Below are 18,803 nucleotides of genomic sequence, written 5' to 3' on the forward strand. Positions count from 1 at the left end.
GGGATCTTCCTGATCCAGGGACTGAACCTGCATCTCCTGCTTTGGCAGGCAGATTCTTTACCACTGAGTCACCAGGGAAATCCAAATGCAGAGTGCATCACACAAAATGCTGGGCTAGATGAATCACAAGTTGAAATCAAGACTGCCAGGAAAAGTTATCAACTTCAGATATGCATATACCACTCTAATGGTAGAAAGTGAAGAGGAACTAAAGAGCCTCTTAATGAGGGTGAAAGAGGAAAGTGAAAAGGCTGGTTTGAAACTCAGCATTCAAAAAACTAAGATCATGGCATCCAGTCCCATCACTTCATGGCAAATAGAAGAGGGAAACTGGAAGTAGTAACAGGCTTTATTTTCTTGGGCTCCAAAATCACTGCAGACGGTGACTGCAGTCATGAAATTAAAAGATGCTTCTTGGAAGGAAAGCTATGACAAACCTAGACAGCATATTAAAAAACAGAGATAGCACTTTGCCAGCAAAGGTTCATATAGTGAAAGCAATGGTTTTTCCAACAGGCACATACTGATGCGAGAGTTGGCCTGTGAAGAATGCTGAGAGATGCTTTCAAATTGCGGTGCTGGAGAAGATGCTTGAGAGTCCCTTGGGCTGCAAGGATTCAAACCAGTCAGTCCTAAAGGAAAACAACACTGAATATTCACTGGAAGGACACTGGAAGTAGACAGTGATAAAAAGAGAATACTATAGGATAGTCCCTAGGCATCTTGTTTAAACAACTGTGTATGTTGTATATAAATTTCTTTGGTTACAGAACTACATGTTTAGCCTTTTGATAAAGAAAACAAATAATACTTGGATAACAGAAGTTAAAAGTGTATTGAAGTATTACATTTATGTAATATCACAAAAATATTGAAAATGTAAACACTAAGAATCACAAAAATTAATCTGCCTGCAAACTAAACTGCCTATCTACAAATTATCTGAAAAGATACACAAAATTTAAATCTCTGAATTAAGCACAACACAATGTATTTTATTAATACCTTGCAAATAAACTAATCTGAATACATGTTTTTACATGTTTCTGACAAAGATTACTACTTAGATGTTCTTTATCTCTCATTCTAAAACATTTAGAAGTTGTTACAGAAACTCTTGTTAAACAGAAATCTTCAAAAGTTTCACATATCAAATTACCTGGGACCCTTTTTTTAAAAAAAGTACTCTACTAGTGTGCCAAAAGAATCCAACACAGTCATCCATCAGTATCTTCAGGGGTTGGTTCTAGGACCCCCAGAGATACCAAAATCCACAGATGCTCATGTCCCTTATACCAAGTGGACATTTTGTTGTTGTTTAGTTGCTAAGTGAAGTCCTACTCTTTTGAGACCGCATGGACTGCAGCCCACCAGGCTCCTCTGTCCATGAGATTATCCAGGCAAGAATGCTAAGAGTGGGTGGCCATTTCCTTCTCCAGGGGATCTTCCTGACCCAAGGATGGAACCCACATCTCCTGCATTGGCAGGCAGGTTCTTTACCACTGAACCACTTAGAAAGCCATAAAATGGACACAGTATTTGCATATAACTTATGCATATTTTCCCCTACACTTTAAATCATCTTTAGGTTACTTATAATACCTAATACAATGTGTTATGTAAAATGTAAATGCCACATAATTGTTGCCAGTGTTTGGCAAATTCAAGTTTTGCTTCTTAGAAGTTTATGAATTTTCTTTTCCCAAATATTTTTGATTTGCAGTGGGTTGAATCTGGAGATATAGAACCTGTGGATACAGAGGACCAGCTGCAATTCTAACCTAAAGATATCTAGTTTCCTTTTATCTTAATCATTCCCCCAAATTTTTAAATAAATGAGAAACAGGAAGATCTATCAAGTCCTATAACTTCTGAGCACAAAGGCTCTCTGATGTCTCTTTAAGTAAATGGAGACTTCTAGGTAGGATCTATATTTCTCCGATCTTCAACTAACCTTCTCTTATTTGACTCCCAATCCCAGCTTAAAGATAAGCTAATCTAGCCCACTACAATAAACCCAAATTGACCTTAAAAAAAATTCTATTTTTAGAAGTCTGTTGTACACAAAAAAAGAAATTATCTGTGAAATTCTACAAATGCCCATATACTCACCCACTTAATGCCTTAAAATTACTTACATACCAATATGTTCATCTATCCAACGTCTCAAATTTTTCAGAAGCTAATTTCACTGGAAGAATCCCCCTCTCAAAAGATTTCTTAACCAGAGTTAAGATTCAAATAAGAGCAATACGTTTTTCAGTGACACAGACAGTCATTTGAAGATAAGACAATCAATCTATCTTCCCCAATGGCTCAGTGGTAAAGAATATGCCTGCAATGCAGCAGACCCGGATTTGATCCCCAGGTCTGGAAGATCCCCTGGAGGAGGGCATAGCAAACACTCCAGTATTCTTGCTTGGAGAATCCCATGGACTAAGGAGCTTGGTGGGCTACAGTTCATGGGGTCACAAAAAGTCAGACATTACTGAAGTGACTGAAGTGACTGAGCATATAATCTATCAATCTCATCTTCTGAGTATGAAGCATATGAGCTATAAAAAGGAGAGAAATATTCAAGAGAGAAATAATTCTTTTTTAAAAAGTGATCGTTTGCTTCTTGGTTCTTCAGCCAAAAGCAGGCATGACAAAAGAATTAACATCACTATGAAAAATTATTTGTATTCAAATGTATTTCCAAGAAGATTTCAAGATCTGACACAGGTACAGAGAAAATGGGTGAATTAAAACAAGTATAAACAGGTCAGTTACAGGCTGATCTCTATTTGAAATATGTTTAAAAATATTTTAATCATACTTTAAAAAACGTGAAATAATTTTTTTCTTTAATTCAAGTCAATTTAATTATCTTAAAACACTCATATACCAAGATGAACTCATATATTAAGGCAAATTCCAATTTTATATAGTCATTTGATCAATTAATTGTTTCATTTTAAATTGCTAGTCCAGGGAGAGAAATTTTGTAAAAAACATTTTATTGCTACAAAGGGAAACATGGTCACAAAAAGCCTTTAAGCGTATCTTAACGCAAATTACTATATTCAGTGTCCAATGCGGTAAAAAAATACACAGAGCACAAAATACTTGCCCAACTTATCTCTTCTAGGGTAAGTATTCAAAACATTAATGCACACTTGAATATATACTCCCAAGAGCAGCATTTAAGTTCAAATGATTAGAACAGACATACTAACAATACACATCTGTTATCCTCAACACCAATAAAGTAATAAAAATTAACCTTAAAAATTATACAAACAATTTCTCAAAACTAAGTTAGGTAGCTATAAAAACTAAACTAAAATAGTCTTACCTTCATTTTAGTAAACAAATGCCAAACATTTAGAAATTATATAAAACAAATTGTTAATGCGTGTAATGCATGCAACATGGGTATTAACTCTCATATTTTAAACTACTGAAATTCTTACCCTTTCCACATTGGGACAAAAATTTAAAGCTTCTTTTAAAACTAATACCTTATATTTAATTTTCTTCTGCTTGGTCAACAGAAAAGCTGACAGGCTCTTCCTTTGCATCTTCTCCCTCCCCTTCCCCTACTCCCTCCCCCTCCCCCTCTCCTTCCCCCTCGGCCCCCACACCACCCTCTCCTTCTATGTCCCCTCCTTCCTCGGTGTCCCCCACTCCCTCCACGCCTCCACCTTCTCCCACTTCCTCCGCTTCCTCCACTTCCCCCACTTCCTCCTCTTCTTCCTCCTCTTCCTCCTCTTCTTCCACAGGTTCGTCAATCTTTTCCTCTTCCTCATCATCTCCTTCTATTTGTTGATCTTGAGAATGATCTTGAATTTCAAAGGGATTCTCACCCTAAACACATGGAAAAAAAGCTTTTAGAAGAGGGCAATTATTTTTTAATCAGTGAAATTTTTATTTGCTATATCATTAAAAATAAATACTATTTGAAACTTAATTTCAACTTATATTAAATCTATTTAGTATTTTTTGAGTATCTATTTCATACCAGTGTGGGTATATATATTCCTGAAGTCAGTACTTTATACTCCATAAAACAAAGCAGATGAAGATTTATGTTCTACTTAATTGTAATTATCAGTATTCAATGCACTACTGTTGCAAGTTCTCTTTAAAAAATTCAAATGAAAATCAGTACGTTTGAAAACTTAAATGAAAATCAGAAACAAATTAAGTATCATGCCTTAGTTTTACTTTAAAAAAGATAAATATGTAATTCACTAAACATTCACAACTTTAGTATTTTACTTAAATAATTATGTATCTGGATTATGTCTCATAAATTGGCACATATCAGAAGGCTATATTAATAATATAAGAAATAAAGAGGCAATGAAGGTTATTAAAACAGGGAAGTATAAGACTTGTGCTACACTTTAAGATACACTAGGTAGGAAGATGCAGGTTGAGTGGCTATAGCAAGAGAAAAAATATTAGTACTGTGCTACTCTAATAGCCTAGGAAATGAAAGGGTAAAAGTAACACCATTGGCAGAATGGGTAAATTAAGATATATACTATATATAATTTGAATTTAAGATTTCTAAATATTTAAAGGACAACTATAAATTTGCAATTCAGAAGAGGAAAGACTTCAAAGTAAGATATTTAGATTTGTGAATTGCTTGCACAGAGTGAATAGTGAAACCAGGTCTTAAAAAGGATAGCCCAAACTAGAACAAATAATTTCACAATTTGTATGGAAATACAAAAAACCTCAAATAGCCAAAGTAATCTTGAGAAAGAAGAATGGAACTGGAGGAATCAACCTACCTGACTTCAGACTCTACTACAAAGCCACAGTCATCAAGACAGTATGGTATTGGCACAAAGACAGAAATATAGATCAATGGAACAGAATAGAAAACCCAGAGATAAATCCACGAACCTATGGACACCTTATCTTTGACAAAGGAGGCAAGGATATACAATGGAAAAAAGACAACCTCTTTAACAAGTGGTGCTGGGAAAACTGGTCAACCACTTGTAAAAGAATTAAACTAGAACCCTTTCTAACACCATACACAAAAATAAACTCAAAATGGATAAAAGATCTAAATGTAAGACCAGAAACTATAAAACTCCTAGAGGAGAACATAGGCAAAACACTGTCCGACATAAATCTCAGCAAGATCCTCTATGACCCACCTCCCAGAATATTGGAAATAAAAGCAAAACTGAACAAATGGGACCTAATGAAACTTAAACGCTTCTGCACTACAAAGGAAACTATAAGTAACGTGAAAAGACAGCCCTCAGATTGGGAGAAAGTAATAGCAAATGAAGAAATGGACAAAGGATTAATCTCAAAAATATACAAGCAACTCCTGAAGCTCAATTCCAGAAAAATAAATGACCCAATCAAAAAATGGGCCAAAGAACTAAACAGACATTTCTCCAAAGAAGACATACAGATGGCTAACAAACACATGAAAAGATGCTCAATACCACTCATTATTAGAGAAATGCAAATCAAAACCACAATGAGGTACCATTACACGCCAGTCAGGATGGCTGCTATCCAAAAGTCTACAAGCAATAAATGCTGGAGAGGGTGTGGAGAAAAGGGAACCCTCTTACACTGTTGGTGGGAATGCAAACTAGTACAGCCACTATGGAAAACAGTGTGGAGATTTCTTAAAAAACTGGAAATAGAACTGCCATATGACCCAGCAATACCACTTCTGGGCATAGACACTGAGGAAACCAGATCTGAAAGAGACACGTGCACCCCACTGTTCATCGCAGCACTGTTTATAATAGCCAGGACATGGAAGCAACCTAGATGCCCATCAGCAGATGAATGGATAAGGAAGCTGTGGTACATATACACCATGGAATGTTACGCAGCCGTTAAAAAGAATTCATTTGAATCAGTTCTAATGAGATGGATGAAACTGGAGCCCATTATACAGAGTGAAGTAAGCCAGAAAGATAAAGAACATTACAGCATACTAACACATATATATGGAATTTAGAAAGATGGTAACGATAACCCTATATGCAAAACAGAAAAAGAGACACAGAAGTACAGAACAGACTTTTGAACTCTGTGGGAGAAGGTGAGGGTGGGATGTTTCGAAAGAACAGCATGTATATTATCTATGGTGAAACAGATCACTAGCCCAGGTGGGATGCATGAGACGAGTGCTCAGGCCTGGTGCACTGGGAGAACCCAGAGGAGTCGGGTGGAGAGGGAGGTGGGAGGGGGGATCGGGATGGGGAATACATGTAACTCTATGGCTGATTCATATCAATGTATGACAAAACCCACTGAAATGTTGTGAAGTAATTAGCCTCCAACTAATAAAATAAAATCCCAGGGCAGAGCTGAAGGAATGAGAAAAAAAAAATGGCTGAGAATAAAGCCTACTGAAAAAGCCTGTACCTGGGGACAGAAGTTAGAAAAGGAATACTCAATGCAGAAACCTAGGATTATAGAATATCATCTAGCAAAACAAAGTTTCAAGAATGAATTAATAGATCAACAGTGTTATATGATGCAAACAGTTAACAGTAGAAAACAACCGAAAAAGTTCACCAAAGTTGATAATAATTAAAGCTGAGGAAAGGTACCTGAGGGATTTATTGTACTATCCCCTTAACTTCTGTATGTTTAAAATAACAAACAATAAAATGTTGAAAGTTTTTATTTGAAAATTAAGTCACTGGTAATCTTAGAAAGAACAGTTTCAAAAGTATAATGTAAATGGAAGTTGGATAGCTATGACTACCCATAAATGAATCTTCACAATTCCCTCTTAAGCTCTCAAAACACACTGGCCCAGACCCCATACTCCGAGATATCGATTTAATCAAGTACTGAAGCTCTTGCTAAAAGCACAAATGAAATAATTTCAGACCTAAACTTCTTGAATCAAGTGTCCAGGAAAGAAGTTTGGTAATCTGCATATTTAAGAAGCATTTAGAGAGATCTTTATCAGAAAAGTTTGAGAAGCCCTAATTCAGAAGGTCTTATAAGGGGCCTGGGTAGCTTTTAATTGATTTTAAATTCAAAGGGGATTCTAATCATATACCTCCTATCAGGAAATACTAGATTAAAGAGTGAATAATATATAGGAAGTAAAGAGCACAATGCAGGGTAAGCTACCTTTTCAAGTATGATGGTAAGAGAAGAGATAAGAAGGGCTAAAGTCTAGGAAAAGTTCAGTCACTTTTAGTTTAAGGAACTCATAAACATGTCTCTTTGGGAAAAAGTAGTAAGATAATAGATGGGGAAAAAATCAGATGAAAATAAGGAGATAACTGATGAAACAAGAACAGAGATGAAGCAAAAAAAAAAAAGAGTATTTTCCTTCACATATAACAATGAGGAAAAAAAATACATGATTCTGAAGTAGAAAGGAGAAAAGTTAGAGTTCACATCTAGTGGTCTTCAATCTCCCTAGAGTGAGAGAAGAGATAAGAATATGGTAAGTGAAGGGAGTAAGAATAAAATCTGGATATGTGAAGAGTGAAAAGTTTGAAATAATCACTACAGGAAGCACATTACATTGATTGATAGCAACTAAAATTATTGTGAACTGCAGTGAAATCTGGCAAACATAGTACTGGCACAATTCCATGATATTTTTAGCAGGAAAGATAGTAAAGCTAACCATAAATGGCAGAGTTGAGAACTAGTAAGCAGTAGAAAAATTAAGAAAAGAGTTTTAGAATGGCAGCACTGCACTGCTATAAGGGCTGACTGTGAGTGTCCAGACCAGAGTGAAGGCAGAACAACATATATAAGTGGAGACCTGTGAGAAACTGATGAACTGATTATTTCACAGGACAAAGATTTTAAAAGGCATTTTGTCATTCAAAGCACTTAAAGATGGAAGTGTTTTAAAGCCATGACCAGAGCTGATTATGAGCAGAAGTTTTCTGTGGACTCTAGCACAGCAAGAAACAGAGCAGACAGGACTGCTGGACAAAAAAAGCCAGACAAAGAGCATCTCCAACTAATGAGACCCCAATGCTTCTTGAATTTTAACACGCATATAAATCAGCTATGACCTTTTTTTAAAATGAAGATTCTTATTCAATAGGCCTGGGTATGAATTGATATTCTACATGTCTAAAGAGCTGCCAGGGTGATTTCAATGCTGCTGATCCTTGGATTGCATGGAGTAACAAGGTTCTAGAAGATTCTCAGTTAAGGTACTTTCTTCACAGTGAGACAAGATATTCCAACATCTCCCATTCCATGAAGTGACTCTAAAGTGTAGCTTGAAAACCTTACACAGAAATTCTACTTTATATTCTTTTCTCACTACAAATTACCTTCATACATCATTAGAAACAATTAACCTCTCAAGTTTGTGATATAGCAAGGATAATAAAAATCTAATCTTTCCTAATTTAGCTATGATGCTTTAATCTTTTTGACACCATATCTCCAACAAAATATGATTTCAAATTAGGGCTGTATTCACCTTTTAAAAATGGTGTCAAGAGTGCAGTAAACAGTGCCAAATAGAATAATCAGAAAATAGGGCCTTCTAGAACAAGCAGAAAGAACTGAGATTTATTCAGCTTGGAAGTCATCTGGTTGAGGAATAATATGTAAAGAAGGATCACTGGAATAATATATGGTAAAAATCCTGAGAAGCAGTAGGCCAGGTATACCTACCTAATTGTACACCTCTGAGTTTCCTAACAGAAGCAAACCTCCTTTCTTCTGGTCTTGTTACACTATGAGCAGGAGCTTTGTTTCTAAAGCAAAATATCTGAACTTCCTGCTTCCCCTCCAAGTGTTATCCAGGAATGGCTTATCCAATTGGTATGCTCAGAAGAAAAAATACCAACTGGATAGGTCATTCCTCTTTGGAATTCCCCTTCACTAGGAACCCCCAAAAGAGGGGACAGAAGGGATTCACCTGGGCATCAAGACCCTCTTTTTTGTCTTCTAAGCAACAGAAAGGATGCATTCTAGTCTGCTCTGTCATGGGGTCGACTAGGTGAATCCTACTGCTGTCCAGCTGAAGCAGTCACAGAAGCTGGAGAGAGGTAAGTGAAATACTAGGAGTGAAATACTAGAAAGTCCATAATAACTATCTAAGACATATCATCCAAGTCACCCTTTTTAAAAAAAATCAAGATAAAGCTGACATTTGGGTCTTCTATCAAGACTCTTGGGTATCTCTCAAATGACCTAGAGCTAGAAAGGGAAAGAGAAAGGAATGGCGTCTTGCTCCCTACCCCAACAAATCCCAATAATTAGGAAAACAGACATTTTACCTGTATGTACGATATCAAGTAAAATTCTCCTAATTTTGTACTATATTAAATATCACAAAGAGTTACCATGCTATATTTAACTGTTACAACATTACAATATAACCCAGTTTTTGCTCTAAAGTCTTACCTTAATAAAACGTTCATATCGTGCTTTCACTATTGGATTATTTAAAATGCTTGTAGCAGTCAAGACACTCTCTCTTTTTATTTGTTCCTTATAAGCCTATGAAAAACAGAACACACTGAGACACTTGCAAACGATGCCATGAAAAAATTTTCCTTAATTAAAATGACTGCATGCTCAAATTCTTAGAATTAAATGATTTAATTTCTGTCAAGTAAAGCTATAGAACAACAAAAGCTATTGTGATTATAATCCAAATGATCTATGAATTAAAACAATGACGATTCAAAAAGCCAGTGAACTTCAACAAAAAACACCCAGTCACTAAATACTCTTTAAGTCTAGGTCTACTAAACAGTTGCTTTCTCTCCTATCTATTCTGAAGCTACCTTCCCCAGCCCCAGCTACTCCAACTATTAATTTTCATGCTATCAAACTTAAGTCTTTAATACTTGAATTTTTAAATTTGCTTTTCAAATAAATTTCTCACAAAATAAATATTTTTATTTGAAATAAATTTGACTAAATAAAACTAACCAACACAGGAGCAAAATAACACTAATCAAGAAGAAAAGAGTAAGTTTCCGAGAATTTCTGAGTAAATTCTACTAAAAATGTAACAAAAGAAAATAACTGGCTTTTTATTTTTCTCAGTCATCAAAAAACAAGTCTTTCTTTTTTGTTTTAAAATACACAAACACACACTCATAAAACAATTTTGCGCCACCTTTAAAAAATGTTAAGAATAAAAAAAGCAGTTCAATAACAGCTATGATTTCGTGAATATATACTATGTGCCACGTACTACTTCAGATGCCTTTTACATTTTAATTAAACTAATCCTTAATCAATCACATAAGATTTATCCATCCTCATTTTATAGATAAGGAAACTCAGACAAAGAAAAGTTTATTACTTGCTTAACATATGTATGTACTGAACCAGGATTCACAGAAGTCTTGCTCTGGAGCCCACAACACTACACTTAACCACTATACTACACTGACTCTCTAAGCATCTTTATAGTAAGTCACTCATGAGATTAATTGGATTGTACACAAGTAGGTAGGTGTGAAACAATAGCCCTTAAAAGGCAATAAGGGATTAAATAAATAATTCCATGACCTCATTAAGGTAGATTAAAACTGACCTGCTTTCCTTTGATATGATCAGGAGATTTTAAGTGCTGCTGAACTGAACTATGCAAAGCAGGGATATACACACTGCAGGCACTGCAGTGAACAGTCTCTACTTTCATCATGTGATCATCTGCAGTAACACCTGCAAAAGAAATGCAACTATTAAAAAGAAAGGCAATGATTCATATACTTCTGACAAGTAAGTTTTCACTATTTCATTTCCATTATGATTCATACTCTTTCTTCCAAAAAAACTGATCAAAGTATATAGGTTGAGTTCTTCTACCGAATCTCATAAATCTGCAAACATAGATTAAAAACAATACGGATAATTATTTGTTTCCATACTTTATTCAAGATTCCACATGATATTGCACTGAGCAGCTTCAGAATGCATGCAACAAAACCTGATAAATTCTCTCTTTGTTTTTGTTACAAATATTTTCCTTGTTATGGTTGCTTAGATATACACATCAATTAAAAGTGGACATTTAATTTCTAAATACATGAGGTTTTTAAAGTATCTTTGATATTCTCTCATTTTGACATTAATTTCTCATTTAAATGCTTTCTTCTCTACAATCATCACCTGTGTTTTTTCAGTCTGTGAACTTTATTGAGGCTTTCAATAGCTAAGTCAAAGATCTCTCTTGGTAAATGTCACATTGCACTTTAAAATATGTGGGTTAGTTTTCAAGTGTCTTTTGATATTGATTTCTAACATAACTCCACAGTGATAGGAGAACAGACTAGGATTTCAATACCTTTAGACCATGACATTTTTACACCTTGTTTTATATCCTTGGATATGTTTCAATGTCTCCTGGTTTACAGTCTACGGGAACTTGAAAAGAATTTGTGTCCTGCTGTTATGTGAAAATTGCATAAATCTTAATTACGTTGAATTGGTGCATTGGGCTTTTCAAGTCTACTATATCATTCTAATTTTCTACCTACTCATTCTATTAATATTTGAGAGCTTTATATTGAAACAGCAACCAAAAAATCTTAATTTATCTACTTAAGAAAAATAATTGTAATATATAGTGGAACGATGTATAATTTTGTTCTGTATTTTACAAGTCTCCTGTAAATGTGTATTATACTTTTATAATTTAAAAAATAAAGTTAAAAAACTATATGGATAAAAGATGAAAATTATAAAGTATAACTACATTATATTTCCTACTCATCTTATACAATGATGTTCTGAGGCCTGTTAAGTTCAACTCCCAAAAACATAATATAAAAATGTTGATTCTGTAGTAAAATAAGAATTTTCATGCTTATGAATGTGGGTGGGTAGAAACGGGAAAAATAAGTCAAAATTGGATTCATAAAGGCCAAAAATATATGTTAGATCTTAAAAACAGTGATTGAGGGTTATTACAAGTAAAGGCTACTTTGTATGTTTTTAAAGCCTATTTTATTTGTTGATTTCTACACAACTCAATAGAAAAAAAAAAACAGCTTTGGCTCCCAGGCTTATCACTGTATCCTCTGGTTCCTTGGAACACGGCCAGCCACATAATAGGACTTTAGTAAATATGTTAAGTTAGTAAGTTACATGTATGTTCACAGAAATTTTCTTTAAATGCTGCATATGAAAAACTAACACACCAGTTTCCTTAGAATTATATCATTTTTAAAGAATCATGTATTTTTTTATGTTGAGAAAAACTGATTTGGCTCTTCCTTCGGCAATTGAATTTATCATGACATTTGATTAAGAAAACAATAGATAACATGCAGCTTCAATTAAATAAAAAGATCTGCATGATCTTTCACATTTCATTCCTGAAGTAATACTGTAAGGTACTATACGGTGATCGTCTGTATCTGCTGGTTCCAGGTCTGCAGATTCAACCAACCATGGACAGAAAATATTAAAAAAAAAAAAAAAAAACTTCTAAAAGTTCCAAAAAATCAAAACTCCACCCTGTCAATTATTTACATTAAGTATCATAAGTAATCTAGAGATGATATAAGAAACATGGCAGAAACAACACAATACTGTAATTACTTTCCAATCAAAAATAAATAAATTTAAAATAAAATTGAAGAAAATATCCAAAAATTAAGTATATAAGAAGACATGCATGGTTTATATGCAAATACTACACCCATTTTATATAAGGGACTTGAGCATCACAGATTTTGGTATCTGCAGGAAGGTCCTAGAACCAACCTCCGTCAGACCCAGAGAGACAGCTGTCTATGCAAAGGAAAGATCTAAGAGAAAATGGCACTTTCTGGGAGCTACAAGTAATTCAATACCGCTGGGGGACAGACTAAAGAAGGAACAAAAGGGAAAATAAACAGGGCTAAGATCATGAAGAGCTTTGTATGCCATGCCTAGGAATTTGAACTTTGTTCTGTGGAGGATGCGGAAGCCACTTTATTACTTGAATTCTTCAAGTAATAAAATCACGTAATAGAATAAGAGATAAGACTCAAAAGAAGGACACTAGTTAGAAAAATAGAACACATAAAGATTTTAACAAATTCAGTATTTAAAAAAGACGTAAAGAAAATAGACTTGGTACATATTCAAAAGACAGAATCGACAGAACAAAATACTACAGACATAGCAGTATGTCTACATACATTTACATAAAGCAAATGTAAGTACTAACATTAACTTCACAGTTCTGGCATTGATAGGGCCACTTTCCAAGATAAATGAAGAAGATACCTGTTAAGTTTTGTCTTGTTTTCTTCATGGGGTGGGGGATGCTCAAGGGAAGGATAAATTTTTTTAGTATGTTCAATTTGTTAGACTGCTAAAGAGAGATGTCAGTAAGCAGTCAGATGTAGCAGACTGGAGTTCAGAAGAGAGATCTGTGCTGAAGATATAGATCTATAAGTAATCAACATATAGATGTTGATTTAAATCCTGTATATAAATTAATTCATCAGGAAGAAATATAAAGAGAGAAGTTAAGGGGACTGACAGAATACTGAAAAATATCAACTTCTAAAAGCTTAGCAGAGAAAGAAAAGCACAGAGGAAAAACAAGGGAGTAAAGAGAGGCAGTGAGCACCACAGAAACCAAGGGAGGAAACAGATTCATAAATAACAGTTATCAGTGGGAAATGCTGCTGAATAAAACTGAAGTTGGTGTTGGTATCCTCCATCATAGCAGTTCCAGTACACTAATGATAGCAGAAACTTGTCCACTGTGGGTAAAGCAGTAAGTGAGAATGAAGAAACAGAAACCAGTGTGGACTATGCTTAGAGAAGTGAGGTTGTCTAAAAAGAAAAGCAGGTTCTAGAGGAATTAGTGTCTATGTTTTTCTATTCTTTTTCTTTAGGTCTTTTTTAATTTGTTTGTTTGTTTAAGTAAGTGTATAGGCTTCAGAGACAGAATCAAAAAAAAAAGATTGAAAAACAGAAGAGAAGAATTCACAATTTGAGCAGAAGTCTTTAAGGAGATGAGAAGGAATAAGAGATACATGACATATAGAAGTACAGGCAGCCCTCTGTATCCATGGCTTCTCCATCTACACATAGTGGAAAACCAACTATGGGCCTTACGTATCTGCATATTCTGATACCTCAAGCAGGTCCTGAAACCTCTCTCTCTCAAATACCTAGGATGACTGCATCTTCCAGTAGAGGCAAAGCTGATACTTCCTCTATGAGGGAAATGAAGCGAAAAGACATAAGAGAAGGTAGTGATAAACTTGTAAGCATGAGAACAGGAATCAAAGAAGTTCATTTCTGATAACCCACTCAGGCCTACCACACATGACTATGTACTGTATCACTCTAACGGACATCATTTACACTGACATAGTTTATGGTATATAAAATATATATGCAAATTTCTAAATCAATTTGTTAACTTACCTTCCATAACATCCTTTTCTACTATTTTGACCGCCTCTGTTTGATTATTTGTCTGTTGTTTACGAATAGATGTTTTCTTAAATTTATTTACCATACATTCCTAGAAAACAAAATAGAAAGAATCCAAAAAGTTTTTAGTGAGTACATAGTATAGGCCCAGCACCATGCTTGGCCTATGAAAAATAATAGTACCTGTTATAGAAGAACTGGTAAATGTTTTCAAGGAGCTTATAATCTAATTGAAAAGACTATAATGAAGTGCCAGGAAACTACAAAAAGTATTTATTTTTCAAGATGTATTAACATTTTAGGTATATATATAGAGAGAGAGATCAAAGACAGCTGGAATAGGCAAGAGATCTCAGAGCAAGTAAATACTTAAGTCCTAAATGACAGGAACCAGTTAAACAAAATTACAAAAAGAAATTTAATTAAGGTACACAATTCTCCAAGGATACAGAGGATACAGGATCTCTGTACTTCTAACCTTCTAACAATTCCATCTCTTTTGCCCCAATTAATTGCAAGTACAGTTAGCAGTCCAGCTCCAGTCCTGGCCCAAACTATCCTCCCCTTCTCCAAGTCACTTCTACGTACACTATCACTCAGGGCTCTCTACTTGATAGTGGTGTGTGTGTGTGTGTGTGTGTGTGTGTGTGTGTGTGTGTGTGTGTGTGTGTGTGTGTGTGTGTGTGTGTGTGTGTGTGTGTGTGTGTGTGTGTGTGTGTGTGTGTGTGTACACTATCACTCAGGGCTCTCTACTTGATAGTGGTGTGTGTGTGTGTGTGTGTGTGTGTGTGTGTGTGTGTGTGTGTGTGTGTGTGTGTGTGTGTACACTATCACTCAGGGCTCTCTACTTGATAGTGGTGTGTGTGTGTGTGTGTGTGTGTGTGTGTGTGTGTGTGTGTCTACTTGATAGTGGTGTGTGTGTGTGTGTGTGTGTGTGTGTGTGTGTGATTTCCAATTACTGTTAGTTCGGAATGTCTGTGACTTCAGTGTCTTCAGGTGCTGTGCCTGCATAGCACCTACTCTTAAGTATTCAAGAAAAACTACTGAACTGGTGACCACATTCTGATAAAGGACGCTAAACAAACATCAGGCTCTCTGGCTCTGAATTCAATTCAGACTTCCATTTATTGAAAGTCACTAAACTGCTCTGAGCATAATCTTTTAGGATAAAGACAAATTGGTAAGGTTGAAATGAAATATGACGAAAATTACCCAGCACACCACCAGGTACATAGAAGACTGTTAATAGACGATAGCTGATTTGATATCAATAAACAGCTGTTAAAGGAATTTTCCTGACACATATATCAGACACTTCTGTAAAAAATGTAAAATGTACTCTCAAATCACAAATCTACAATCTATGAAAGAGGAATTCACATCTACTTCTAATCTAATTTTAAGACAACTTTTTTTAAGCAAACAGTAAATTAAATTCTTAGAAACATAAAACAGGAGAAATATGGGTAATGATGAAAATATAAGAAATTCAAATGTCTGATCAAGTGCCTCTCCAAAAATAACTACTTACATGCAAAAACTCCATAACTACTTTATCAAATTTGGTTTGTTTTTGAATATGATCTAATGTTTCCTGGTGTGAAGGACTTTCCAGATGAAGTTCAATATCTTTTTCTTCAAATGTTCGAAATTTACAAAATGAACATGTGAATGCCATTCTGTAAAGGGAAAAAAAAATTTTTCTTTAAATATTACCTTATTTACTTAGAAAGCATTCATAAGACTACACCATGAAATCAATTTTACCAGCATAAATGATTTCCTCTCTTCCAAGTAATGGTTGATTTAAACTTAGCTCAAGTCAGGAAAAAAATAGCATTTAAGTACCTGTCTGAACAACACTGTCATCATACTAATTGTTATTTCTGGACCACACTGGAGCTACTGAGCATGAAAAACAGAATCAGTGGATCTATTTCATCTAACCCTAACTATCCACTTCAAGTCTAAATCAGAAAGCCAAAGCAAACTTCAAGCAGTATCAAGTTCCAAAGTTCCACTAACATTACACTCTTCTATCTTCAAGCTTCCAAATCACTGAAGTAGAAAAAAGGGTAGGTAGGACACCAGAAAACCATAATTCACTCTATTAGAGCTCTTAGATGATCAAAAATCACTTCAGATGTCTAACAGGCCTGGACTGGACATAAGCACTCATTGAAAAGCTCAAGAGTCACTCCAGAGTGAATTTAATTATTCTAGCTTCATGTATCCCTGTTACTTCCTTTTCTTCAAATTATGACAATAGTCTCCTAATGGGTTTCTTTATCTTGAGTCTCCATTTTCCAACTAATTCCTTAGAGCACTATTATATTTATTTTCCTGAGTAAGAGTATAGAATCTGAAATCTACTGCTAGGTTTATTTCTTAGCACACTTAAGTGACTTTAGGCAACTTAAATTCCCTGGGCCTTAGTTTTCTAATCTTCAGGCAACTTAAATTCCCTGGGCCTTAGTTTTCTAATCTTAACAAGGTGAGAACTCTCATAGACCATCCTCATATTTTGGTCTTCCAAATGGTTGGGGATGAGGAGGCTGGGTAGAGGGGGGTGGTGATCCTAGAACCAATTCACTGTGCATATCAAGGGATGACTGTAATCAAAAAAATCAAAATCATTCCTATATATCTTTGGTCAATCCTTTTCATTTGACTCTCAGGAATTTTTTCACATCCCAATTAATTTATCTGCCTTTTCTAGCAAACATGTTTAGGTATTTTTTTTGTTTTATTTGATGCTTAAACATAGTATTATATTGATTCTAAGACATATTTTTCCTGATTCCATTTCTGAAATCAGTCTGTATCATAAAATTAATGAAACATCACAATCTCTTTTGGCCAGATAGATTATTGCTTGTGCACACAGAAAAACCAGGAATTCTAGTTGTAAAATCTGTATAGAGTGATTGTCAGTGGCTTAAAAGTCTCAAGGACAAGGATAAAGCATTCTTTTAGACCTTGAGGAGCAAACAGTTATGGAAGAGATGGACAGTAGCAAACTGAATATATCTGTCAATATCCTTGAGACAGGTATCAGACATAGGCTAACTCTACATAACTGTAGAGTAACTGTAATACCAGGTTAAAATACCAACAAGTAGTTTTTTTTTTAATACAATTTTTTTAAATTTTATTTATAAAATCTTTTTAAAAATATAACATTGTATATGTTTAAAATGTACAACATAATTATTTGATGTATGTATATATTATGAAATGATGAGCACGATGAGTTTAGTTAAATGTCCAGTACCTCACTAGTTCTAATTTTTTTCTTGTGATGAGAACCTTGAAGATCTACTCTCTTAGCAATTTCAAATATATAATACAGTATTATTAACAATAGTCATCATCTGTACAATATATCCCCAGAACTTATTTATCATATAATGGAAGTTTGTACCTTTTGGCCATCTTTACTCAATTTTCCCACCCTCAAATCCTGGAAACAGTTTCTTAATGAGTCCAATTTTCTGACTCTACTAAGCACAAACCTGTATCCATCTCCGTACTTCTCACTGTTTTTTTCTCTTCTGCGTCTTTGTTTCTCTCGCCGAGCTTCAATTCGCCGCTTTTCTTCTTCTTCATTTTTAGGATCAGTTTTTGCTAGAGGATTAGACAAAAAAGTTAAAACTAAAAATCACTTCTCCATTCTCCTTTTCCAGTCCCCAATTCATAAACTACAGACAGATGATTTATTTGGTGGTCATTATCTAAACTGAACTATCACACCAGAAAAATCAGAGTTTGAGATTACTCAGTATTTCTAAACTTCATTCACATGAATACCATCACCATAAATTTTGTCTATTTACTTCTCACCTATGTTTATTATTTGCTACATTATTTTTCTCTAGATCCACTCATTTTTTCTTATTCTAATTTAAAGCAATAATATCCATATTACCTAAAATAATTTTGAATTATCACACCTTGGGAAACATTTGACAAAGAACCCAACCTTGCATGAAAGTGGAAAAACAATGAGCACTAGAAAGAGAGCCTTGGATGCAAAAACTCATTTATTATAAAGCTATCTTAAAAATTCTTAAAATAAAAAAAAATTATTAAAATAAATAAACTCTAAAAGCAGGTTCTTCCTCTTTTTCTCAAAACATGTCTTAATGTGAATAAACAAAATGTACTAGTTTAGCCATTTCAAAGTGCACAATTTAGTGACATTTAGTTTATCACAAGATCATGTAAGTATCACCACTATTTAGCTCCAGAACTTTTTCATCACTCCAAAGAGAAGTCACTAAAGCACCTGGCAAAACTACTGATCTGCTTTCTGTCTCTACAGATTTTAATATCCTGGATATTGCATATAAAAGGATACAATATGTGGCCTTTTTTGTCTGGTTTCTTTTATTTAGCATAATGTTTTCAAGGCTCTTCCA

General features: G+C 34.6%; 1 protein-coding gene across 2 annotated transcripts in view; it reads right to left on the minus strand.

Moving 5' to 3' along the window:
- Window positions 1-2,829: 2,829 nt before the first annotated feature.
- ZNF326 (zinc finger protein 326) overlaps window positions 2,830-18,803 on the minus strand; it is a 36,190-nt gene continuing 20,216 nt past the window's right edge. For both annotated transcript variants that reach the window (XM_065909161.1, XM_065909169.1), the window contains 6 exons: window positions 17,898-18,009; window positions 15,914-16,061; window positions 14,374-14,473; window positions 10,532-10,662; window positions 9,385-9,480; window positions 2,830-3,849 (listed from right to left, as the gene is read on the minus strand). In XM_065909161.1, the coding sequence (XP_065765233.1) occupies window positions 3,511-3,849; window positions 9,385-9,480; window positions 10,532-10,662; window positions 14,374-14,473; window positions 15,914-16,061; window positions 17,898-18,009 (926 nt within the window). In that variant the 3' untranslated portion in view covers window positions 2,830-3,510. The remainder of the gene's footprint in view (window positions 3,850-9,384; window positions 9,481-10,531; window positions 10,663-14,373; window positions 14,474-15,913; window positions 16,062-17,897; window positions 18,010-18,803) is intronic.

This window comes from Muntiacus reevesi, chromosome 1 (assembly GCF_963930625.1).
Source record: "Muntiacus reevesi chromosome 1, mMunRee1.1, whole genome shotgun sequence".
NCBI classification, from domain to species: domain Eukaryota; kingdom Metazoa; phylum Chordata; class Mammalia; order Artiodactyla; family Cervidae; genus Muntiacus; species Muntiacus reevesi.